This window comes from Mustelus asterias, chromosome 1, assembly GCF_964213995.1.
Source record: "Mustelus asterias chromosome 1, sMusAst1.hap1.1, whole genome shotgun sequence".
Lineage (NCBI taxonomy): Eukaryota > Metazoa > Chordata > Chondrichthyes > Carcharhiniformes > Triakidae > Mustelus > Mustelus asterias.
In genome coordinates this window covers 158,935,188-158,959,677 of record NC_135801.1, presented here as the reverse complement: position 1 = coordinate 158,959,677, position 24,490 = coordinate 158,935,188, and the positions used below count along the sequence as shown (strand labels likewise).

Genomic DNA, 24,490 nt, shown 5'->3' with positions numbered 1-24,490 from the left:
ACACTACATTCTGCACTCTCTTGTTTCCTTCTCTATGAACGGTATGTTTTGTCTGTATAGAGCGCAAGAAACAATATGTTTCGCTATATGTTAATACATGTGACAATAATAAATCAAATCAAATAAATCAAATCAAAATTTTCCAGTATTAATTCTCCAGACTCACTTTCTGTAGGACCAGTGCTCACTTTGTCAATTTTTTTGTTTTAAAGTATCTGTTTTTATATTTCTAGCTAGCTTTCTCTTTAAATGCTACTTTAAATATACTAATCGGCCTCACGCCCTTTCGAGATGCGATCCGATTTGCGCAATTAGAAAGGGGCCAGGAGGCAAACCGTTTGGCGCCGGGCACTAAATTGTCCATTTTGGCAAGAATAAAAAAAGAGGCTTATTTTCTAAATGGTGAGAGATTGCACAGCTCTGAAATAGAGAGGGATCTAGGTATCCTAGAGTAACAGGAAGTGATTCAGAAAGCTCATAGATTGTTAATTTTTATTGCAAAGGGAATTCAATAAAAGAGTAGGGAGGTTATGCTTTAGTTATACAAAGCATTGGTGAGACCATATCTGGAGTACTGTGTTCAGTATTGGTTTCCTTGTTTAACGAAGGATGTAAATGCATTGGAAGCAGTTCAGAGAGGGGTTACTAAACCTGAAAGGGGAAGTTGTTGTACGAGAAAAGGTTGAACAGGCTACTTGTAGAATCACAGAACCCCTACAGTGCCGGAGGCCATTCAGCCCATTGAACCTGCACCATCAACAAAGCCACCCAGGCCCAATCCCCACGTATTTACCTTGCGAATCCCGCTGACACTAAGGAGCAATTTAGCATGGCCAATCAACCTAACCTGCACATCTTTGGACTGCAGAAGGAAACCGGAACAGCCGGAGGAAACCCACAGACACAGGGAGAACATGCAAACTCCACACAGTCACCCAAGGCCAGAATTGTCCCTGGCACTACGAGGCAGGTGCAGCAGGTGATCAAGGCGGCAAATGGAATGTTGGCCTTTATCGCGAAGGGGATGGAGTATAAAAGCAGGGAGGTCTTGCTGCAATTGTACAAGGTACTGGTGCGGCCGCAACTGGAGTACTGTGTGCAATTTTGGTCCCCTTATTTGCGGAAGGATGTATTGGCCTTGAAGGGAGTACAGAGAAGGTTCACCAAGTTGATACCGAAAATGAGGGGGTTAGCTTATGAGGAGAGATTGAGTAGATTGGGCCTGTACTCGTTGGAGTTTAGAAGGCTGAGGGGAGATCTTATAGAGACATATAAGATAATGAAGGGGCTAGACAGGGTAGAGGCAGAGAGATTCTTTCCACTTAGAAAGGAAACAAGAACTAGAGGACACAGCCTCAAAATAAGGGGGAGTCAGTTTAGATCAGAGTTGAGGAGGAACTTCTTCTCTCAGAGGGTAGTGAATCTCTGGAATTCTCTGCCCATTGAAGCAGTGGAGGCTACCTCGTTAAATATGTTTAAGTCACAGGTAGATAGATTTCTGATCAATAGGGAATTAAGGGTTATGGGGAGCGGGCGGGTAAGTGGAACTAAACCACTATCAGATCAGCCATGATCTTATTGAATGGCGGGGCAGGCTCGAGGGGCTAGATGGCCTACTCCTGCTCCTATTTCTTATGTTCTTATGTTCTAACCACTGTGCCATCGTGCTGTCCCCATGCTTGTACCTGCAGGATGTTTAGATGAGTCAGAGGAAACTTGATTGAAACATGCAAGATCCTGAGGGGCCACGACAGGGTGGATGTGGAAAGGATGTTTCTTCTTGTTGGAGAATATACAACTAGAGGTCACTGTTTAAAAAATAAAGGGTTGCTCATTTAAGACAGATGAGGAGAATATTTTTTCTCTGAGGGTCATGAGTCTTTGGAACTCTTCTTTAAAAGGCGGTGGAAGCAGAGTCTTTGAATATTTTAAAGGCAGAGGTAGATAAGATTCTTAATAAAGAGGGGCTGAAAGGCTATCAACCGGCAGTAAACAAGAATGTGGAGTTGAGATTATAATTAAATCAGCCATGATCTTACTGAATGGCAGAGCAGGCTTAAGGGGCCAAGTGGCCAACTCCTAATTCAGATGCTAATGCATTTATATGTTCATACGTACCTCCTTTTGTTCATTTTCCTCAATCTAGTCTGAAAGTTTTGGAATATTTCTAATTTTACTATCTTTTATATCTCTATGGCCTCTAATCACATTTCTTCTCCTTCCTGGCTCCCCACCCCTCTCCCTGCCAAGTTAGTTTAAATCTTCCTCAACAGTACTACTTAATCTCTCAGCGAGAACATTGGTCCCAGCTTTCTTCAGGCACAATCGGAATATCCTGTACAGGTGCTCTTGCTCCAGAATATATCGCAGTTTCCCAGGAACCTGAAATGTCCTCATTTGTTCATCCATTGGTGATATTCACCTCAATCGGGAGAATGTATTGATCAAGATAGTTCTGTACACATACCATAAATTTCTCTCCTTCACAGCGCTCAGCATTAATTTTGTGCAGTCTGAATCAAGGTCATTAAAGTCACCTATTATTATTCTATTTTTGTTACACACCTTGAAAACTTGTCAACAAGTCTGCTCATCCATCTCCTTCGCACTGTTAGAACCCCCCTAAAGAAAGCTCCCGGCAATGTAATTGCAATTACTGCTCCGAGGCCGGTGTCCCTTCATCAAACGTAGGTTTATTTATGCAATGCAGTACATGTGTCACCCTCAAAACTTAGCGTTGCACCCATCACCTTCGTTCAGTCACAGAGGGGTGTGTGTGGGGCGGGGGGGGGATCAGGTATAGTCCAGTTCACCAACCCAGAAGAGGGTGCGCTGGAGACAAGTGGCACTTTGCATCCCTCTCAGTCAGAGTCAGGGTACTCACAGATACAAATATTTCTGTCGTGCAAACTGGCTTAATTTTATCAATGACTAAACGATGATAAAATTGAGTATGGCGATTAGCATGATGATGACTTTGCCAAAACTAAATCTGTCTCTCTTTTGGTCCCCAAGACCTTCACATGCACAGGTATCGTCACAGGACATCCAGGAGGACAATTTTTAAGAGTACCTTACTCTTTTTGAGGGCGCAGCATTGTATGATATACACCAATGCAGATACTAAGTTGGTCGCCTTTTTACCCGATGATTCACATCTCAGAAGCGAGGATAGAATAAAGCAAGTGGCAGTACTGGCATATAGTAATTTGCACATTTATACATACCTTAATAGCTTGTAATAAGCAAACCGAAAGACCTCCTGAAGTAATACGGAGAACATCACACCAAAGATAATGAGAGATTTCTGGAGTTCTGCATCCTTCTCATTGCTGGCCTTTACAGCAATAAACCACACTAACGAAGACAGCAGCAAGGAGAGTAACCAGAAAAATGCCCTGCAACACAGATATTGTTCAATTATTAAGATGGCAATAAGTTAGTTACCTTATCTCAGAATCATTGAACCCCTACAGTGCTGGAGGAGGCCATTCAGCTCATCGCGCCTGCACCGATAACAGTCCCACCCAGGCCCTATCCCAGTAATGCCACGTATTTACCCTACTAAGGGGAAATTTAGCATGGCCAATCATCCTAACCTGTACATCTTTGGACTGTGGGAGGAAGCCCGTGCAGACACGGGGAGAATGTGCAAACTCCAAACAGAGAGTCACCTGGGGCCAGAAATGAACCCTGGTCCGTGGTGCTGCAAGGCAGCAGTGCTGGCCATTGTGCTACCCAATGATTTTGGCTGCAAGGCTCCATGATATGCTGTAATATTTACAGTGTCGTCAGCAACAGAAGACCATATAATGAATGACAGGTAAAACCAGGCTGGCAGTAGCTTTAAGGCTTCTGCAGACAGCATTTTCATTTCTACACTACATACCATCTGGAAAGTAAAGCAAAATTACTGCAGGTGCCACTGCTGAACCTTTACTGCTGAACCTTCACAAAACAAATGGACGTCATTTGGACTTCTGTGTTTTTCTAGTTTTTCCAAAGATTCTTTACTGCTAATTCAAAGTGACTACCACCACACCAGGAATAAATATTCAGCTCCAGTACACCGTTTTCTTATGTATATTTCCTACTATTCAGCATTCTGCTGATCATTTAACCTCCATCTTCCAAATTTACAATCCTACTGCGATATCACAAAACAAGTGCTACATTATAATTAATCTGCATTCCACACACAGTACTAACACACATTTTAAGTATTAAGCTGTTAAAAAGTTTGATACTAGTGTTAAAGAAATCTATTCAGAAATTACAGAAGGCATGGATATCCATCCAGAACAACACTCCTTTTATCTCCAACCGAGCATTTATTTACTGTAATTAATTTTGTAATGGTTGCTAGAAAAAGACTGAAATCATATGTTGGTCACTTGTAAGAAGTGACATTGTTAAATTTTAACCTAAAACAGGATCCAAAGAGTTTTATATACATGGTTTTTTAAAAGATGCATAATACATGGCATTGCCACACCAACTACCAGAAATTCCTTTGACATAGAAGCTGGAAGAGAATACAAGGGAAGAAGCTCAAGAGGAACACAACGCCGGCGGCTATTTTCATTTCTGTGGCTTTGCAGAAAGTATTTTATCCGGGCAGGTTTGGCATACAGAAGCTACAGAAATTGAAAAGATTGACATTGTTCATTATTGTGGACTCAGTTTCTGTCACTTCAGGGACTATGGCAGACTAGGCTTTTTTTTGTTCATTCATGGGATGTGGGCATTGCCGACTAGGCCAATGTTTAAAAGGAGGTGGTGAGAGCTGCCTTCTTGAACCACTGAAGTCAATGTGGTGCAGGCACGCCCTGGATAGTGACTCCAGGCAAAATATTAAAAGGAAAACAAAGTAAAATTTTAATAAAAGAAAAATTCCATCAATAGCAATACCCCAAACCACTGATTCCCACCCTTCCTCAGTGAGATGTCTTTCATTCCCCATCACATGCAGCAAGTAATCTTGTAGTATTGGGATTTCTCAACCCAGAGGCCTTGACTCTAGGAAGGTATTTCAAATTCTCCCTCGCTCAATGTACTCATACATATACAAATTATATTCAGACTGTCACAAGTAGTAATACAGGAAATAACTGATGGAGGCGAACAATGAAACCTGTTGGCAACAACTTATTAGAAGTAGAAAGAAAGCAGGCATATGGGGGAAAAGAAAGCTATGGGCTGTAGGATGGTGTAAACAGGAATGTGATCTTTAATACAAAAGAACTAAATGCTGGTTGCGGAACAACTATATATCCCAGGATCCAAGTGGCCAGTCGCACATGCAAACATTCCATATGCATAACTTTGAAGCACATATCCTCACAGCTTGTCAAAAATTAATTTCTTGTCAAATGTAATTTTCTTTATCAAAATTATATGCATTTTCTAAGCCAAGCAGAAACGTAATCCAACTCACGACCCTAATGTTAAATCAGAGCTCAAATCACAGCAAAACTTCAACTTTCAACTAGGTGGATAATTAGCTATTTTATTTGTTGGCTCCCTATGGGAAGGCTTAAATTAATAAGAAAAATAGGTTTTTAATTAATGAACAATTCTTGCCAGCTCCTTTCAAAAATGTAATTGATTCATTGTATTTTTGACCTCAGCTGGTTGAATATTTTTTATTAAACAGTAACAGCTGCTCACACTGACGGGTAAAAACACCATTTTCATCTTATTATATGCCTATTTCAGAAAGTTATCCGGTCACCTAAAAATATTAAGCATGTTGCTCTGTGAATGACTTTTAAGAGAGGGTCGAAAGTTCAGTATAGTGGCTTACACTTCCTTCCCAAGAGCAACCACTGGGCTTCCTTTCCAAATGACAACATAAAATTTTGGGGTATTTTTTGCAAGTACAAATTGCAACAGTAAAAAGTACGATCAACTATCTTGCTTAAGATTTCTTTTAAAATTCCACACAAGATTAGAGTCGTGTCTACTGAAATTTTCAACTTCATTCAGCACAATCTACAATTTTCCCTCTGTTCACGTGCATTTAAATCATTACTCCATGCAGATATATTTATTATATATCCCATGACTAAGTTTAGGAGGAAGAATTGGCATTTAGGTATTGCAGCTCTGCAATTTAGGGAAAAATAGCAATAGCTTTCTATGAAAACACACAATGAGCCATTAGATGCACCCTACTGTGCACCTGATGTTTCAGACAAAGCTCGGCACAACATCGAGGGCCGAAGGGCCTGTACTGTGCTGTACTGTTCTATGACCGTCAGCCCAAGTCACACTGCAAAGTTAGATTTAAAATTGCACTGTGGGTCACATGATGGCACAGTGGCCTGTCTCGCAGTGCCAGGGACCGGGTTCAATGCTGGCCTTGGGTCACTGCCTGTGTGAAGTTTGCACGTTCTCCCCATGTCTGTGTGGGTTTCCTCTGGGTGCTCTGGTTTCCTCCCAGAGTCCAAAGATGTGCAGGTTGGGTTAATTGACCATGTTAAATTGCCCCTTAGTATCAGGGGGTTAGCAGGGTAAATTTGTGGAGTTACGGGAATAGGGCCTGGGTGGGATTGTTGTCATTAGTGCCAATTCCTTTTTGGGTGCAAACAATCACCTTCAATGGCATCAGCACCTTGTCAGTACATTTATTTTGCCACTTTACTAATGGCCGCAAAATTAATGAAAAGGAGATTATCCTGGATAAATAGGGATAGATAAAGAGCAGCAGGTGGTGGATTTTACACAGCATGTCAATCAAGCATATCGGGGAGAAGCTGTATTCAGTGTCTGGTTTTCTGACCAGCTCATTGTTTCTATTGAAATCCTTCAACCACTTGGAGACTTAGATCACAATATTCTATTGATGGAGACTCAGATCACAACACTGTATCGACCAACCTTAAATTGGAGTCAAGGCAAGAAAGTGTTAAATTTTCAAAACTGTGAATGGTGATTGTGATTATTTTCAGGAAGTTTTGCAAGAGAAAGATTGGACTACAATTCTCTTGTGTGATGCAATCGATGATGTCTGGGCACAATATTCATTAATGATTCGTGAGGCTGTCTCCCAACAAAGAAATGGCATGACAGATTAAATCCACTCTGGGAAACAGAGTAAGTACGAGAAGCAAAAAGACAAGGGCAGTTAACCGAGTTGACTTATAGAACGCACAGGACAGAAGAAAATCGTATTAATCATAATAGATCCTCTACCAATCTCAAATCTGCAGTGCGACAAGTGGTGCTGAATTTTGAATGTACAACTGTAGAAAGCGAGGACAGTAAACCATTCGGGAACTATGTGGAGTCCAAACAAAGTATGGACCCGCTATTTAATCAAGGAACTGTGAGGTTCATTGTTAACCCCCAACAATGTGCTCAGATATTTAGTGATTTTATTCAACAGTTTGCACTGTTGGAAGATTTGCCTCTCAACGTACAGCTGACCAATTGGAAACCATAAACTTCACTGCTAATGGTCTTCAACAAAGGCTATTCATTTGCAAGAATTCTGCACCTCCCGGACGATTACGTTCTGAAAAGAGGATGATTTTATTATTGCACCTGCTTTGTCTGCTCTTTAAACGCTGTTTGGGAGATAGAGAGACACCTAAAGAGTGGGAAACTGCTCTTATTGTCATTATTTATGAAAAAGGGAACAGAAAGGATACTGAGAATTATTGGCTGGTCAGTTTGACTTGCCACATTGGAAAATTAATGGAATCTTGTGTTGTAGAGACCATCTGGACTTTTTGGAAGGAGTTTATCTCTCCAGTCCTTTGGGACTACTTTTGAATACAATGAGGAATGAAAGATAGTGACCAACACTTCTGCCATTTCCTCCTTTGTTTATTTTAGAATCCTAGGATATATTCTATTTGGGCCAGGTAATGTAACAGCACGGTGACACAGTGGTTAGCACTGCTGCCTCACAGCTCCAGGGACCTGGATTTGATTCCTGGCTTGGGTCACTTAGTGTGGAGTTTGCACATTCTCCCCATGTCTGCATGGGTTTCCTCTGGGTGCTACAGTTTCCTCCCACAAAGAACAGTACAGCACAGGAAACAGGCCCTTCGGCCCTCCAAGCCTGTGCCGCTCCTTGGTCCAACTAGACCAATCGTTTGTATCCCTCCATTCCCAGGCTGCTCATGTGACTATCCAGGTAAGTCTTAAACGATGTCAGCGTGCCTGCCTCCACCACCCTACTCGGCAGCGCATTCCAGGCCCCCACCACCCTCTGTGTAAAAAAACGTCCCTCTGCTGTCTGAGTTATACTTCGCCCCTCTCAGCTTGAGCCCGTGACCAAAGATGTGCGGGTTAGGTGCATTGGCCATGCTAAATTGCCCCTTAGTGTCCGGGATCCATGGGTTAGAAGGTTTAAGGGGGTAAATATGTGGGGTTACGGGAATAGGGCCTAGGTGGGATTGTTGTCAGCGCAGACTCGGTGGGCCGATTGGCCTCCTTCTGCACTGTAGGATTGCTATGGTTTCTCTAATCTTTTTCATAAATCCTTTCTAACAATTATATCTTGCCCATAATTGTCTTCTCATCTTAATGCAACCTTACACCATCATTTGCTTCCATTGTGAAGACAGATGCAAAGTACTCATTAATGCTTTTGGCATATTCTCTCGTTCTATATGAAGATTCCTCTATGGCCCCATCAAAGTACCAGCTTTTTCACTTAACTAACCTCCTACACTTATGTTTATAAAAGATTTTAGGATTCAATTCAATGTTGCTGCCAAATCATTTCTTTTAAATCAAGGCAGATATATATTATATGGGCCTATCCTCTCAGAGTTTTAACAATACCAGGTTAAAACTCTTACTGTGTTTACCCCAGTCCAATGCCGGCATCTCCACATCATGCCTATCCTCTCTGTCAGGAACTATACATGTGACACACTGAAGTGCACGGGGGATTGCTACTTTAAAAAAGAGGGACAAACATGAGACTGACTGAATGCTAATATGTTTTGACTGTTGTCAGCCACCCTAGCTAATACAGTTTATTCAGGCTACAGTTGCACAAAACATACAAGACATTAGCTTGATTAAAGTGATGGTGGTGTCCACTGAACAACAATTTTTCTTCTGATCAACTCACGAGAAGATCACAGGAAACACTGCAATTCTGCATGCAGTAGTATGTCTGCAGAGGCATTTCAGCATAATACTCATTCTAAGCATGTCTCTCAGCAATTACAATAATTCGTCATAAAAGGAAACAGGAGCGGGGGAAGTTTAACGCTAAAGAAATTTACATTTTAATGGCACCGTCACAATTGGTAAGGTTTCACAATTTAAACTGATACCTGCTAAACCACATGTTCGAATAAACCCAGTTTTGTTTCCACATTGTACACTCAGCCTTTGTCAGCGATGGTTGAATAGACCCCTACATGACTGTGCCTCCATGATATAGGGATCACTTCAATGATCTGGTGCCTTAATGGATAGTGGATCTTTTAACCCCTAGCTCCAATTGTTTCCTTAACCATTCAATTTTAATATCCCTTACATTCCAAAGAATGTTAAAGCAGACATTGCACGGCATTGCAGAGGTGGGGTGGAGCAGGGTTTGAAATGTGTATACTTCAATGCCAGGAGTATTCGCAATAAAGTGGGTGAACTTGCAGCGTGGATCAGTACCTGGGACTTCGATGTTGTGGCTATTTCAGAGACATGGATAGAGCAGGGGCAGGAATGGATGCTGCAGGTCCCGGGGTTCAAATGTTTTAGTCGAAGTAGGGAAGGAGGTAGAAGAGGGGGAGGGGTAGCATTATTGGTCAGAGATTGTATCACAGTGTCAGAGAGGAGGTTTGATGAGGACTTATCTGTTGAGGTATTATGGGCGGAGATTAGAAATAGGAGAGGAGAGGTCACCCTGTTGGGAGTCTTTTATAGACCTCCTAAAAGTTCTAGAGAGGTTGAGGAAAGGATTGCGGAGTCAATCCTGCTTAGGAGTGAAAGTAATAGGGCAATTGTTATGGGGGATTTTAACTTGACTAATATTGACTGGAATTGTTATAGCTCTAGCTCGTTAGAGGGGTCAGTTTTTGTTCAAAGCGTGCAGGAAGGTTTTTTGACTCAGTATGTAGACAGGCCAACTAGAGGTGAGGCTATATTGGATCTGGTGCTGGGAAATGAGCCAGACCAGGTGCTAGACTTGGAAGTTGGTGTGCATTTTGGTGATAGTGACCACAATTCGGTTACGTTCACCTTAGTGATGGAAAGGGATAGGCATGAACCTCGGGCCAGTGGTTTTAGCTGGGGGAAGGGTAATTATGAGGCTATTAGGAGAGAATTAGGAAACATAGGTTGGACTAGGAGATTACAGGGACTGGGAACGTCCGACATGTGGAGTTTTTTCAAGGAGCAGCTACTGCGAGTCTGTGATAGGTATGTCCCTGTCAGGCAAGGAGGAATTGGTAGGGCTAGGGAACCGTGGTGCACCAAAAAAGTTTCTTTGTTGGTTAAAAAGAAAAAGGAGGCTTATGTTCGGATGAGACGTGAGCACTCGGGTAGTGCACTAGAAAGCTTTAGATTGGCTAAGAGGGAGTTGAAGAGCGAGCTTAGAAGGGCTAAAAGGGGACATGAGAAGACTTTGGCGGATAGGGTTAAAGAGAATCCTAAGGCGTTCTATAGGTATGTCAAGAACAGAAGGTTGGTTAGGGCAAGTTTAGGGCCAGTTATAGATGGCAGAGGGAAGTTATGTGTGGAACCGGAGGAGATTGGTGAAGCATTGAACCAATATTTCTCTTCGGTGTTCACGCAAGGGGACATGAATATAGCTGAGGAGGACACTGGGTTGCAGGGGAGTAGAATAGACAGTATTACAGTTGATAAGGAGGATGTGCAGGATATTCTGGAGGGTCTGAAAATAGATAAATCCCCTGGTCCGGATGGGATTTATCCAAGGATTCTCTGGGAGGCAAGAGAAGTGATTGCAGAGCCTCTGGCTCTGATCTTCAGGTCGTCGTTGGCCTCTGGTATAGTACCAGAAGATTGGAGGTTAGCGAATGTTGTCCCATTGTTTAAGAAGGGGAACAGAGACTTCCCCGGGAATTATAGACCGGTGAGTCTCACTTCTGTTGTCGGCAAGATGTTGGAAAAAATTATAAGGGATAGGATTTATAGTTATTTGGAGAGTAATGAATTGATAGGTGATAGTCAGCATGGTTTTGTGGCAGGTAGGTCGTGCCTTACTAACCTTATTGAGTTTTTTGAGAAAGTGACCAAGGAGGTGGATGGGGGCAAGGCAGTGGACGTGGTATATATGGATTTTAGTAAGGCGTTTGATAAGGTTCACCATGGTAGGCTTCTGCAGAAAATGCAGATGTATGGGATTGGGGGTGATCTAGGAAATTGGATCAGGAATTGGCTAGCGGATAGGAAACAGAGGGTGGTGGTTGATAGTAAATATTCATCATGGAGTGCGGTTACAAGTGGTGTACCTCAGGGATCTGTTTTGGGGCCACTGCTGTTTGTAATATTTATTAATGATCTGGATGAGGGTATAGTTGGGTGGATTAGCAAATTTGCTGATGACACCAAAGTCGGTGGTGTGGTAGACAGTGAGGAAGGGTGTCGTAGTTTGCAGGAAGACTTAGACAGGTTGCAAAGTTGGGCCGAGAGGTGGCGGATGGAGTTTAATGCGGAGAAGTGTGAGGTAATTCACTTTGGTAGGAATAACAGATGTGTTGAGTATAGGGCTAACGGGAGGACTTTGAATAGTGTGGAGGAGCAGAGGGATCTAGGTGTATGTGTGCATAGATCCCTGAAAGTTGGGAATCAAGTAGATAAGGTTGTTAAGAAGGCATATGGTGTCTTGGCGTTTATTGGTAGGGGGATTGAATTTAGGAGTCGTAGCGTTATGTTGCAACTGTACACAACTCTGGTGCGGCCGCACTTGGAGTACTGTGTGCAGTTCTGGTCCCCACATTACAGGAAGGATGTGGAGGCTTTGGAGAGGGTGCAGAGGAGGTTTACCAGGATGTTGCCTGGTATGGAGGGGAGATCCTATGAGGAGAGGCTGAGGGATTTGGGATTGTTTTCGCTGGAAAGGCGGCGGCTAAGAGGGGATCTTATTGAAACATATAAGATGATTAGAGGTTTAGATAGGGTGGATAGTGATAGCCTTTTTCCTCTGATGGAGAAATCCAGCACGAGGGGGCATGGCTTTAAATTGAGGGGGGGTAGTTATAGAACCGATGTCAGGGGTAGGTTCTTTACCCAGAGGGTGGTGAGGGATTGGAATGCCCTGCCAGCATCAGTTGTAAATGCGCCTAGTTTGGGGGCGTTTAAGAGATCCGTAGATAGGTTCATGGACGAAAAGAAATTGGTTTAGGTTGGAGGGTCACAGTTTTTTTTTTAACTGGTCGGTGCAACATCGTGGGCCGAAGGGCCTGTTCTGCGCTGTAATGTTCTATGTTCTATGTTCTATTTAAATATGATTTTTACTTTATTGTTCCTTTAATGGGACAATTAAAATCTTTTTAATTCTTCAAAGATTAAACTGCTGTGTTTATAGAATCAACTTATTTTCCTGTAACTATATAATTAAATGTTGAAAGTTATTTAATTTCAGATGCAGATATACTTCATGTATATGCACCGTGCTGCACGGTGGCACAGTGGTTTGTACTGCTGCCTCAGAGCCAGGGACCCGGGTTTGATTCCTGCCTTGGGTCAATGTGTGGAGTTTGCAAGCTTTCCCCGTGTCTGCACGAGTTTCTTCAGGGTGCTCTGGTTCCCTCCCACAGTAAGAATTCTCACAACACCAGGTTAAAGTCCAACAGGTTTATTTGTAGCAAACGCCACTAGCTTTCGGAACTGGCTGTTCCTTTGTCAGGTGGGTGGGAGTTCCCTCCCACAGTCCAAAGATGCGAAAGTTTGGTGGATTGGCCATGCTAAATTGCCCCTTAGCTTCTCGGCCTTTTGGCTAAGATCAGGTGTGGTATGGTCAGCAGCCCATGGTCGGCCGCACTTGGTTGAGGTCATTAGGTTACACTGAAGCTTCATATGTTTCATATGAAGCAATTTTTAAAAGCGGCATCTCGGCCTTTTGGCTAAGGTGCAAATGAGCTCAAGTCTTGGAGGAGGAACCTCCCCCTTCTCCAATCAGCTTGGCTCATGTCGATCAGGCCCAGGACAGGGTGGTTTGGTTGCTCGCCCTGTCTTGTCAGCCTGGATCGGAAATGTCTCAACTTGTTGAGACTCTGAATTGGATTTGATTGAATTGGAAAAGTTTTTTTTTTTTAATTGCCCCTTAGTGTCCCGAGATATGTAGGTTTGGGGGATTAGCAGTGCAAATAGGTGGGGTTATGCTCTCAGACAGTCAGTGCAGACTCGACAGGCCGAAAGAATCCCTACAGCATAGAAGGCCAATGATTCTATGTCTCAACATTCACAGCTCTGTAATAGATCAGAAGTATAATTGACTGTTTAATGCTTCTTTATATGGACTGTCTGCAGCTAGACCATTTTTGAGTTATTTACTCCTGATCAGAACAAATTGTCTGGATAAACTCCTAGAATGCTGTTTGAAGTACATGTTAACGCCAAACAAAGTGGTTATTGGAGGTGGGGAGAAAGAATGACTCACCTCCAAGTAGATAATTTAATGAATGCTAACTGGTAAATCCACATAGATGACAAAAAAATTACAATTGCTTATCTATTTATGAGGACACAGAGTTAATCAGGAGTAGCTGATCTATAGAGAAACCTGCCTAATCATTTTGCTCCCTATGTGTCTGACAATTGCATTCAATTGTGGAAAATATCCCTTTGACATTCTTTTATTTCAATTCAAACTTCAAAAACAAAACAAGTGCAGTTCCCATTTTACATACCCAATATTAATTAAAACAGTACTAATTTAAGCTAAAGGCTACCCTTAACCTCGTAATGGTCTGGATATTTCAGATGGCTGCTTGACAATGGAAAGGAAGTATTTTGCTTTGCATTACATCAACTAACATTCACTTCACAAAAATAATAGGGATTATACTCATTACTAACATCACATACATCATTAAGCTCAGATAACAAACACCAAATCTAACATCCTGGAACATTTCATAGCCAGAGGCTTCTACAAAGCTGGAAACGCTAAGCGGGCCAGGTAGTATCTGTGGAGAGCGGAACAATGTTGACAGTTCAAGTTGACGACCTTTAAGCATTCATGACAAGTGGGCAATAAGGCCTAGAATCTCCTGTTCAGGTTGCACTGCTGCATGCTTCCTGGGTCCATTTATTTCAAACAGATAAAAGAATACACTTCACTGTAGTTTAAAATATATTGAGTTAGATATTTCAGTTACCCTGATCTGTACTTTAATTTTCCTCATTATAAATGTAGAAGAATCAGAACATAATATGCAATGTACCTGAGAACTAGTACTGCCAACTATTTGAAAAGGCAGCAGGCGATTTTCATCACACCCAAATATCACAAGCAACAAAATTGAGAGTGCTCCTGCTTGGAGGTAAAATGGAGCTAAATGTATTGATTATTCCCACCCCTTTTCTCCATCACCTTGGTGCAGTTAAGGACTTCATGCCAGCGACTGAAATTTGGACTACACACACGTGCTGCACATCCACAGTGTTCACTAAAGCACCAATGATCACCACAGAGCACACTTCTGCAGTTTGCAGAACAGAGGGATTTCTTTGTTTGCAGATCCAAAAGAGCAGTTATTTTCTGCAACAATTCCATGCAATTCTCTATGGTCTGACTAAACCTCATTCTTCAAAACACAACAATCAAGTTGGATTTAACTGGAGAAATACCAGATTATAGGTTACACCCATTCAAAATAATGGTGTGCACCAACAACAGGTGTCGAGGACCACAGAAGAGGAAACTTGGGGCTGAGAGGCAGAATATTTTCATGTAGGCAAACGAGGAGTGCAGTGGGATTGCAGGGAGACTCGGTGATGTTGGCACTGAGACACAACAGATAGAATAAAGCTGACCTCATCAGTGATCTGAACCTCAGAAGCAGAGAACCCTCAAAGCGTAGACCTCTCAAAGGTTGGCGAAAGAGTATGCAATGCATACCAAATCAAAGAAGGGGCCCCTCTACCTGCCATAGCACTTGTGCTGCTCTCAACATGCTCAACTGTTCCCTCATTTGGTTTCACTGACAAACATGTTTCAGCACATCATTCAAAGTCTGCTACGTGACGTGACGCCAGTGCAGTACCCGATTTGTTTCTCTGAAATCAGGACTACAAACCCAAGCAACATATACATCTAGTAATCATCCGCCACACTTTGTTCAGCCATGTCAACAAATATTTCCAGACCCCAACCTCTTCAACCAAATGTAATTACATTTCTTCGTTCACTGGGGATGTATTTTTAAAGTTGCTGTCGTCATCCTTCCAGAGAGAATCCACCTTCAATCCCTCTGTCCTACCATCTGATCTCCATTTCCCATCAAGGTTCTGTCACCTTCCAATTCTACTCACATTTCCCCCATCCCTATTTAGATTAATTCAATAATGTTAATGCTCATTGCAAAACAGCCCTAATGATAGTCTTTTAAATGTCATTAGTGTCTATGAACATGTGGGGATTATCCATCCTTGACCACACTGCAGCCTTTGGTAGCCAATCTCATAAGCCTCTATTGCCTCTCGGCCACTGCCCAACTTGATGTCTTTCTTTAGTTCTGTTCTTACCAAGCAACTGGAGTGACAGGATCTCCAGCAGAAGTTTTTTTGTTCATCCACTGTCAACTCCAGAGTTCCCAAGAGTCATCCACCATTCCCTTCATGTTGCGCCTTTGGTGTTATGATTCACAGACACTGGGTCAATGACTACATATAACACCCAATTCAACCACTCCATCACCTCCCTTGTGATTGCTGGTCCAAAATCCAGTCTTGATAGGTTGCAACTCCTTTCCGCTAAACAATGCGGAGAATTAAAGCCTTGTTTGTGCTTCTGTCACACCTTCCATGTTCTTGCCTACGATTTCATCCTGTTCCCACCTTAAACTGAACAAGCCTGATCACAACCTTCTATTAAACTGAGTTTTCAAACCTATATCTTTGCCATTAGAAAGAGTGTGCACTTCCTTCTACTTTACATCACTTAGATTTGCCCCTACTTCGGTCCACCAGCTGTTTAAAATCTACATCCATGCTTTTGTCATCAGACATAGGTGTCCCAATGCTCCCGAGTGATCACCAATCCGGTAGTAAACTTCAGCTCATTTAACCGTCAGCTGCTCAGATTCTAGCATGTACAAGTCTCACTCATCCCATCCATGTTCTCACTGCTCTATACTGGCTTCCAAGCCCCTCTGTATGAATATTAAAACTCCTAACCATCTTTTTCTCTCTAACTTTGTAAGCTCTTCCAGCGCTCCAACCACACCTCAAACTCTCCATTCCTCTACCTCAACTTCTTGGGCAACCCCATTACACTTTGCTCCACCATTATCTGTTGTGCTTTCTGGAACTAGCTCTATCAAATCCCTCCAACTCCATCTCTCGTACAATCATCTCCCAAAACTCACCTTTGTGACTAAAGCTTTTGGTCATCTCCTTCTGTTTTCTCTTTCTTTGGTTCAGCATCAATTGTCCTCCTACACCTCTAGGAAGTGCCTGGAGACGTTTTGCAAGTGCTATATAAATGCTAGTTGTTGCAGCAACAACATTGGCAAGAGTGCTGCATGACAAGTTTACATAACCAGTTTCTATTATAAATATGCACGTGGAAATTTATAATTGAAATTGGATGATTCTTAAATGGGAACTGAACAATATCTACATGACCTGGTTCAATTAATCACACATTCGAAACAAGCTTCATCTGAAGACCACACTCAATCCCAATCCCATAGGTTACACAGAAGGAAATCTCCCTGTGGGGAGGGGACAGGGGTCAAGTATTTTGTACAAAAACAATTTTCCTTACACTTTATTTCTTCTTTAAAATTTCTGCTTAAATCAAAAACAATGTTGCTAGAGTGAGAGTTTTTAAATCTTCGCTGATCAGAAATGTACACACACTGGCCCCAAATGTTACAGCTCAAGTATTCAAAAATTAGATAAGAAGGAAACAAAATAATAAGCAGCTGGGGAGGCCAACGGAAGACTGACATGAAACAGTTGGTAACTGGCCAGTCAACAATGGGTTTCCGGAACAATAGGGGGAGAAAAGGAGTTTGAGAGCACTTCAATCTGCCCTAGTTTCCCTCATCACATTGGCATCTTCTCACAATTTTGGTCTCCTAAATCTCCCATTATATAGTTAAATAATGTGGTGGGTTTCTGTAAAATGGGACTATCTTGTTCAATGCTGAAAAATTGTTTGGTTCGTTGCCATGTCAGCAAGTTCCAATCTCAGATGGGCAGCAGGTAGCAAATTGGATCCAGATGCAGGAAACTTGACCTCAAGGGGGGGGAAAACAAAAGGGTGAATGACACAAATTTCACAGCTGCTGCCTGCCAAAATTACAACGATTCTGATGTGGTGTTGGCTCCCAATATTAACCTATTTGTTGATGCTTCATTTTCTATGGGCTAACCATTAAAAGTTCAACTCTTGACTTAACAGGCGACAAAATCGAGGGACATATCGAGGGACATTTTTTAAAATTAGGTGGTTGGTGGTGGTTGGTGGGGGGGGGATGAGAGTCAGTCTGGGATGCAGTTTTGAGTCGGTGCTGGACATGGTCCGATTGGGGGTGAGGGACAAATCCAACACTCTGCTCCCGGTGTACTAAAGCTCAGCTACCGACCTGTGGAGGGTCTAACACTCGTTAATAGGCGGTGGGCTCGGCTCTGCCGCAGTTTGAGGGAATGCAGGGCCGGAGCCTCAGCTTACCCGGCGATCAGGATGATAACCCGGAGCGGGTCTTTGGCGATGGTGAAGACGAACAGAGCCAAGGCGGGACCGAAGGCGATGAAAGTGCAGCCGAAGAAAACAGCCACGGTCATCTCGTCAGCGGCGGTGGCGGCGAGTCCGGAGGCGGGGGGAGCGGCGGCAGCAGCAGCTCGGACCGAGTGCCCACTCCGCCCGGGACATGACAACCGAGATGGAGCCGCTCAGGCCGCGGGGGAGCTGCGGCTACGGGTAGCTCCGTTCACAGGCCTTGCACCCACCGAGCGCTCAGTCTCTGAGGCGAGTCCGCACAATGCGGGGAGGGGCCTGAGCGGGGCCGGGGAAGGGGCGGGGCCAGGGTCAGGGCGGGACCAGGGGCGGGGCCAGAGTCGGGGCGGGACCAGGGGAGGGGCCGGAGAAGGGGCGGCCCAGCGCCCAGATCTCGCGTACTCTCCCCTGCGTCATCAGCGGGCAGGGTTAGAGGTCAAGTCCTTGCTCAGGGAGGGGGAAGAGCAATGGGTCTAGTAGTGGTCAGGCTCAGAGTTGAGCTCTCACTCTGGGTTTTAGATTCAGGCTCACAGCTCTCACTCACATCCTCTGGGTTTCAAATTTCCTTCTCGCTAGGCACAAGAATCCCTGCCATGCAGAAGGAGTAAGAAGTCTCACAACACCAGGTTAAAGTCCAACAGGTTTATTTGGTAGCAAAAGCCACGAGCTTTCAGAGCACTGCTCCTTCGTCAGGTGAGTGGGAGTTCTGTTCACAAACAGGGCATATAAAGACACAAACTCAATTTACAAAATAATGATTGGAATGCGAGTCTTTACAGGTAATCAAGTCTTAAAGGTACAGACAATGTGAGTGGAGAGAGGGTTAAGCACAGGTTAAAGAGATGTGTATTATCTCCAGACAGGACAGTTAGTGAGATTTTGCAAGTCCAGGCAAGTTGTGGGGGGGTTACAGATAGTGTGACATGAACCTAAGATCCCGGTTGAGGCCGTCCTCATGTGTGGAACTTGGCTATCAGTCTCTGCTCAGCGACTCTGCGCTGTCGTGTGTCGTGAAGGCTGCCTTGGAGAATGCTTACCCGAAGATCAGAGGCCGAATGCCCATGACCGCTGAAGTGCTCCCCAACAGGAAGAGAGAGAACAGTCTTGTCTGGTGATTGTCGGGTGGTGTTCATTCATCCGTTGTCGTAGCGTCTGCATGGTCTCCTCAGTGTACCATGCCTCGGGACATCCTTTCCTGCAGTCAATCATTATTTTGTAAATTGAGTTTGTGTCTCTGTGCCCTGTTTGTGAACAGAACTCCCACTCACCTGATGAAGGAGCAGTGCTCCGAAAGCCTGTGGCTTTTGCTACCAAATAAACCTGTTGGACTTTAACCTGGTGTTGTGAGACTTCTGACTGTGTTTACCCCAGTCCAATGCCGGCATCTCCACATTATGCAGAAGGAGGCCATTCGGCCCATTGAGTCAGCACCAACAACACTCTCACCCAGGCTCCATCCTACGTATTTACACACGGGGGCAATTGAGCATAGCCAATCCACCTAACTCGCACATCTTTTGGACTGTGGGATGAAACCAGAGCACCCGGAGGCAACCCATGCCGAGGTGGGAGAATGTGCAAACTCCACACAGGCAGTGACCCAAAGCTGGAATTGAAACCAAGTCCCTCGTGCTGTGAGGTTTCATTGCTAACCACTATGTCACTGTGCTGCCATGTGGTGGAATATTCTGCACTTGCCTGGATGAATGCAACAGGGTAACCAGCTCTTACAGAGAAAATGTAATAGGCAATCTGATTTTGATTTGATTTATTATTGTAACATGTATTGGGATAGAGTGTAAAGTATTGTGGGCAATGCAGACAAAACATACTGTTCATAGAGTACATAGACAAGTCCCCAGTGCCTGATGGGATATACCTCAGAATACTGAGAGAGGCAAGAGAGGAAATTGCTGGGGCCTTGAGAGAAATCTTTGAATCCTCACTGGCTACGTGGGAGCTCCCAGAGGATTGGAGAATAGCCAATATTGTTCCTTTGTTTAAGAAGGGTAGCAAGAATAATCCAGGTAATTACAGGCCGGTGAGCCTTACATCAGTGGTAGGGAAATTATTGGAGAGGATTCTTCGAGACAGGATTTATTCCCACTTGGAAATAAGTGGACGTATTAGTGAGAGGCAACATGGTTTTGTGAAGGGGAGGTCGTGTTTCACGAACTTGATCGAGTTTTTCGAGGAAGTGACGAAGATGATTGATGAGGGTAGGGCAGTGGATGTTATCTATATGGACTTCAGTAAGGCCTTTGACAAGGTCCCTCATGACAGACTGGTGCAGAAGGTGAAGTCGCATGGGATCAGAGGTGAGCTGGCAAGGTGGAAACAAAACTAGCTCGGTCAAAGAAGACATAGGGTAGCAGTGGAAGGGTGCGTTTCTGAATGGAGAGCTGTGATAAGTGGTGTTCCTCAGGGATCAGTGCTGGGACCTTTGCTGTTTGTGATATATATAAATGATTTGGAGGAAAATGTAACTGGTTTAATTAGTAAGTTTGCAGATGACACAAAGTTTGGTAGATTTGCGGATAGCGATGAGGACCATCAGAGGATACAGCAGGATATAGATCGGTTGGAGACTTGGGCGGAGAGATGGCAGATGGAGTTTAATCCGGACAAATGTGAGGTAATGCATTTTGGAAGATCTAATACAGATAGAAAATATACAGTAAATGGCAGAACCCTTAAGAGTATTGATAGGCAAAGGGATCTGAGTGTACAGGTACACAGGTCACTGAAAGTGGCAATGCAGGTGGAGAAGGTAGTCAAGAAGGCATACGACATGCCTTCATCGGCCGGGGTATTGAGTTTAAAAATTGGCAAGTCATGTTGCAGCTTTATAGAACCTTAGCTAGGCCGCACTTGGAATAAAGTGTTCAATTCTGGTCGCCACACTACCAGAAGGATATGGAAGCTTTAGAGAGGGTACAGAAAAGATTTACGAGGATGTTGCCTGGTATGGAAGGCATTAGCTATGAGGAGAGGTTGGAGCAACTTGGTTTGTTCTCACTGGAGCGACGGAGGTTGAGGGGCGACCTGATAGAAGTCTACAGGATTATGAGAGGCATGGACAGAGTGGATAGTCAGAAGCTTTTTCCCAGGGTGGAAGAGTTAATTACCAAGGGGCACAGGTTTAAGGTGTGAGGGGCAAGGTTTAAATGAGATGTACGAGGCAGATTTTTTACACAGAGTAGTGGGTGCCTGGAACTTGCTGCCGGGGGAGGTAGTGGAAGCAGATACGATAGTGACTTTTAAGGGGCGTCTTGACAAATATATGAATAGGATGGGAATAGAGGGATATGGTCCCCGGAAGGGTAAGGGATTTTATTTCAGTCGGGCAGCATGGTCGGTGCAGGCTTGGAGGGAAGAAGGGCCTGTTCCTGTGCTGTAATTTTCTTTGTTCTTTGTTTAACAATAGATGAGATCTCTTAAGACTGCAAGGTAAGTATGAAATTCAGCTCCTATAGGATTTCAATGGGTTTTTTCTCTCAGATGGGGGGGGTGGTGATGGGGGGGGTGGGGGGGGGGGTGGTGATGGGGGGGGGTGGGGGGGGGGGGTGGGGGTGGGGGGGGGTGGGGGGGGGGGTGGGGGGGGGGGTGGGGGGTGGGGTTGGGGTGGGGGTGGGGGGTGGGGTTGGGGTGGGGGTGGGGGTTGGGGGGGGTGTGGGGGGGGGTGGGGGGGGTGGGGGGGGTGGGGGGGGTGGGGGGGGTGTGGGGGGGGGGGTGGGGGGGGGGTGGGGGGGGGGGGTGGGGGGGGGGGGTGGGGGGGGGGGTGGGGGGGGGTGTGGGGGGGAGGGTGGGGGGGAGGGTGGGGTGGGGGGGGGGGGGGGGGGGGGGTGGGACCTAGGAGCAGAAGAAGGCCCATCAAGTCTGTTCCACCATTCAATGAGGTCATGACTGATCTGATATGATCATCCACAACTCCACTTTCCCACCTTATCCCCATAACCCATTATTCCATTACTGAATAGAAGTCGGTCTATTTCAGCCTTGAGCATACTTGACAACCCAGCCACTATACAGCCCTCTGCGGTAAAGAATTCCATAGAATCCTAGCCTCTGAGGGAAGTAATTACTCCTCATTTTGTCTGAGATGCATGACACCTTCCTTGAGATTATGCCGCTCTGGTCCTAGACTCTCCCACAAGGGAAAACAACCCTGTCAAGATCCTGTCTCAATAAGGTCGCCTCTCATTCTTCTGAACTCCAAAAGAGTACAGGCCCAACCTTTTCAACCTCTCCACAGAAGAAAACCCTTCCATACCTGTGATCAACCTAGTGAATATTCTTTGTAAATAATTGTGGCCCCAGCACTGATTCCTGTGGCACTCTACAAGTTACAGGTTACCATCCTGAAAAATGCCACCCTTAGCCCAACTCTCTGGGCAGAATTTTCCAGTCGTGCTCGCCTCAAGACTGAAAAATCCCACCCAAGGTTAACGGACCTTCGCATGTCCGCCCCCGCCCGCTACGATTCCCGTGGCGGGTGGGACAGGAAAATTCCACCCTCTGTCTTCTATCAGTTGGTAATCCTCTATCCATACCAACATACTATTGCCCAACACCATGGGCTCTTATTAAGTAGTCTTTTGTGCGCTTTTTTATCAAGCGCTTTTTGGAAATCCAAGTATATTACATTTACTGGTTCCCCTTTATGTAGCAGATATTCTCACATTTCCTCCTCTATATTGCAATACTTTGACTGTGGGAGGCCCTAAAGTCGTAAAAGTTATTTCATTCTTCAATAGATTTGTAGTTACCTGTGTCTATTTTCTCACCCAATTTGTATGTAGACTGCATCTCAATCTGCTCCTATCTTACTGGAGACTATTTATAATGATTGTCTTCACTACCATCCCCAGACACCAGTGTCCAAGCAGTCTAGGGTGAGCACCATTTACCTCAGAGATTTATTTCCTTTAGTTTATTTAGTCTTGCACCTGATTCTGCTGGATAGAATGCACGTGGAGAGGATGTTTCCACTAGTGGGAAAAACTAGAACCAGAGGGCACAACCTCAGGCTAAAGGGACGATCCTTTAGAACAGAGATGAGGAGGAATTTCTTCAGCCAGAGAGTGGTGAATCTGTGGAACTCTTTGCCGCAGAAGGCTGTGGAGGCCAGGTCATTGAGTGTCTTTAAGACAGAGATAGATAGATTCTTGATTAATAAGGGGATCAGGGGTTATGGGAAAAAGGCAGGAGAATGGGGATGAGAAAAATATCAGCCATGATTGAGTGGCAGAGCAGACTCGATGGGCCGAGTGGCCTAATTCTGCTCCTATGTCTTATGGCCTTATTCATAAGAGGTATTATTGGTTTTACTGGAGACATTTGTGGGGGAAGGAATGTTGTTCGCATCCATCATCTGAATATTTTTATTCTTTCCTGAGATGTTGGTATCGCTGGCTAGTATTTTTATTGCCCATCCCTAATTCCCCTTGAGAACATGGTGGTGCGCTACCTTCTTAAACTGCTACAGTCCATGTGGTGTAGGAACATCCACTGTACTGCTAGGAAGGGAGTTCCAGTATTTTGACCCAGCGACAAATGATGGAACAGCAATATATCTCCAAGTCAGGATGGTTTGTGGCTTGGAGAGAACTTGGAAGTTGTGGAGTACTATTTGGTCCATCTAGGTGGTGGAGGTCGAATGAGCTTTGGTGAGTTGCTGCAGTGTTTCTTGTAGCTGGCACTCACTGCTGCTACTGTTGGTCAGTAGTGAAGTGAGTAGATGTTGAAGTTGATGGATGGTCAATCAAGCAGGCTGCTTTTTTCTGGATGGTCTCAAGCTTCTTGAGTGTTGTTGGAATTACACTCATACAGGCATGTGAAAAGTGTTCCATGACATTTCTGACCAATGCCTTGTAGATGGTGGACAGGCACTGACTGGGGAGTCGGGAGGCGAGTTTCTCACCACAGAATTCCCAGCCTCTGACCTGCTCTTGTAGCCACAGTATTTATATGGATGGTCCAGTTCAGTTTCTGGTCATGGTAACACGCAGGATGTTGATAATGGGAATTCAGTAATGTTAATACGGTTGAATTGTCAAGGGGAGATTGTTGGATTCTCTCTTATTGGAAATGGCTATTGCCTGGCACTTGTGCGACGCGAATGTTACTTGCCACTTATCAGCTCAAGTCTGAATGTTGTCCAGGTCTTGCTGCTTAAGTTCAAGGATTGCTTCAATGATTGAGGAGTCAGAATGGTTCTGAAAATTGTGCAATCATCGGCGAACATCCCCACTTCTGATCTTATGTCAGAGGGAAGGTCATTGATGAAGCAATTGAAGATGGTTGGATCTTGGGCACTACCCTGAGGAACTGCAGTGATATTCTGGAGTTGAGGTCCTGGAGTTGACTTCCAACAACCACAATCCTCTTCCTTTATGCCAGGTACGATGCCAACCAGTGAAGAGTTTTCCCCTTAATTCCCACTGACTGCAGTTTTGCTAGGGCTCCTTGATTCCACGCTCAATCATATGTTGCCTTGATGTCAAGGACAGTCACCTCATTGCACCTTTGAGGAATTTGTTAGATTATTTACTGTGTAGGCAGTATGTAATACATTAGTTACCAGACTTAGGTTTAGTGACAGCA

The 24,490-nt window shown here is 44.4% G+C and overlaps 1 protein-coding gene across 1 annotated transcript in view; it reads right to left on the bottom strand.

The window, feature by feature from the left end:
* LOC144499605 (gamma-secretase subunit Aph-1b) overlaps positions 1-18,165 on the bottom strand; it is a 76,727-nt gene extending 58,562 nt beyond the window's left edge. Inside the window, exons 1-2 of the mRNA XM_078221753.1 lie at positions 17,840-18,165; positions 3,228-3,398 (exon numbers count right to left, since the gene is read on the bottom strand). Of these exons, the coding sequence (XP_078077879.1) occupies positions 3,228-3,398; positions 17,840-17,952 (284 nt within the window). The 5' untranslated portion in view covers positions 17,953-18,165. The remainder of the gene's footprint in view (positions 1-3,227; positions 3,399-17,839) is intronic.
* Positions 18,166-24,490: the final 6,325 nt, after the last annotated feature.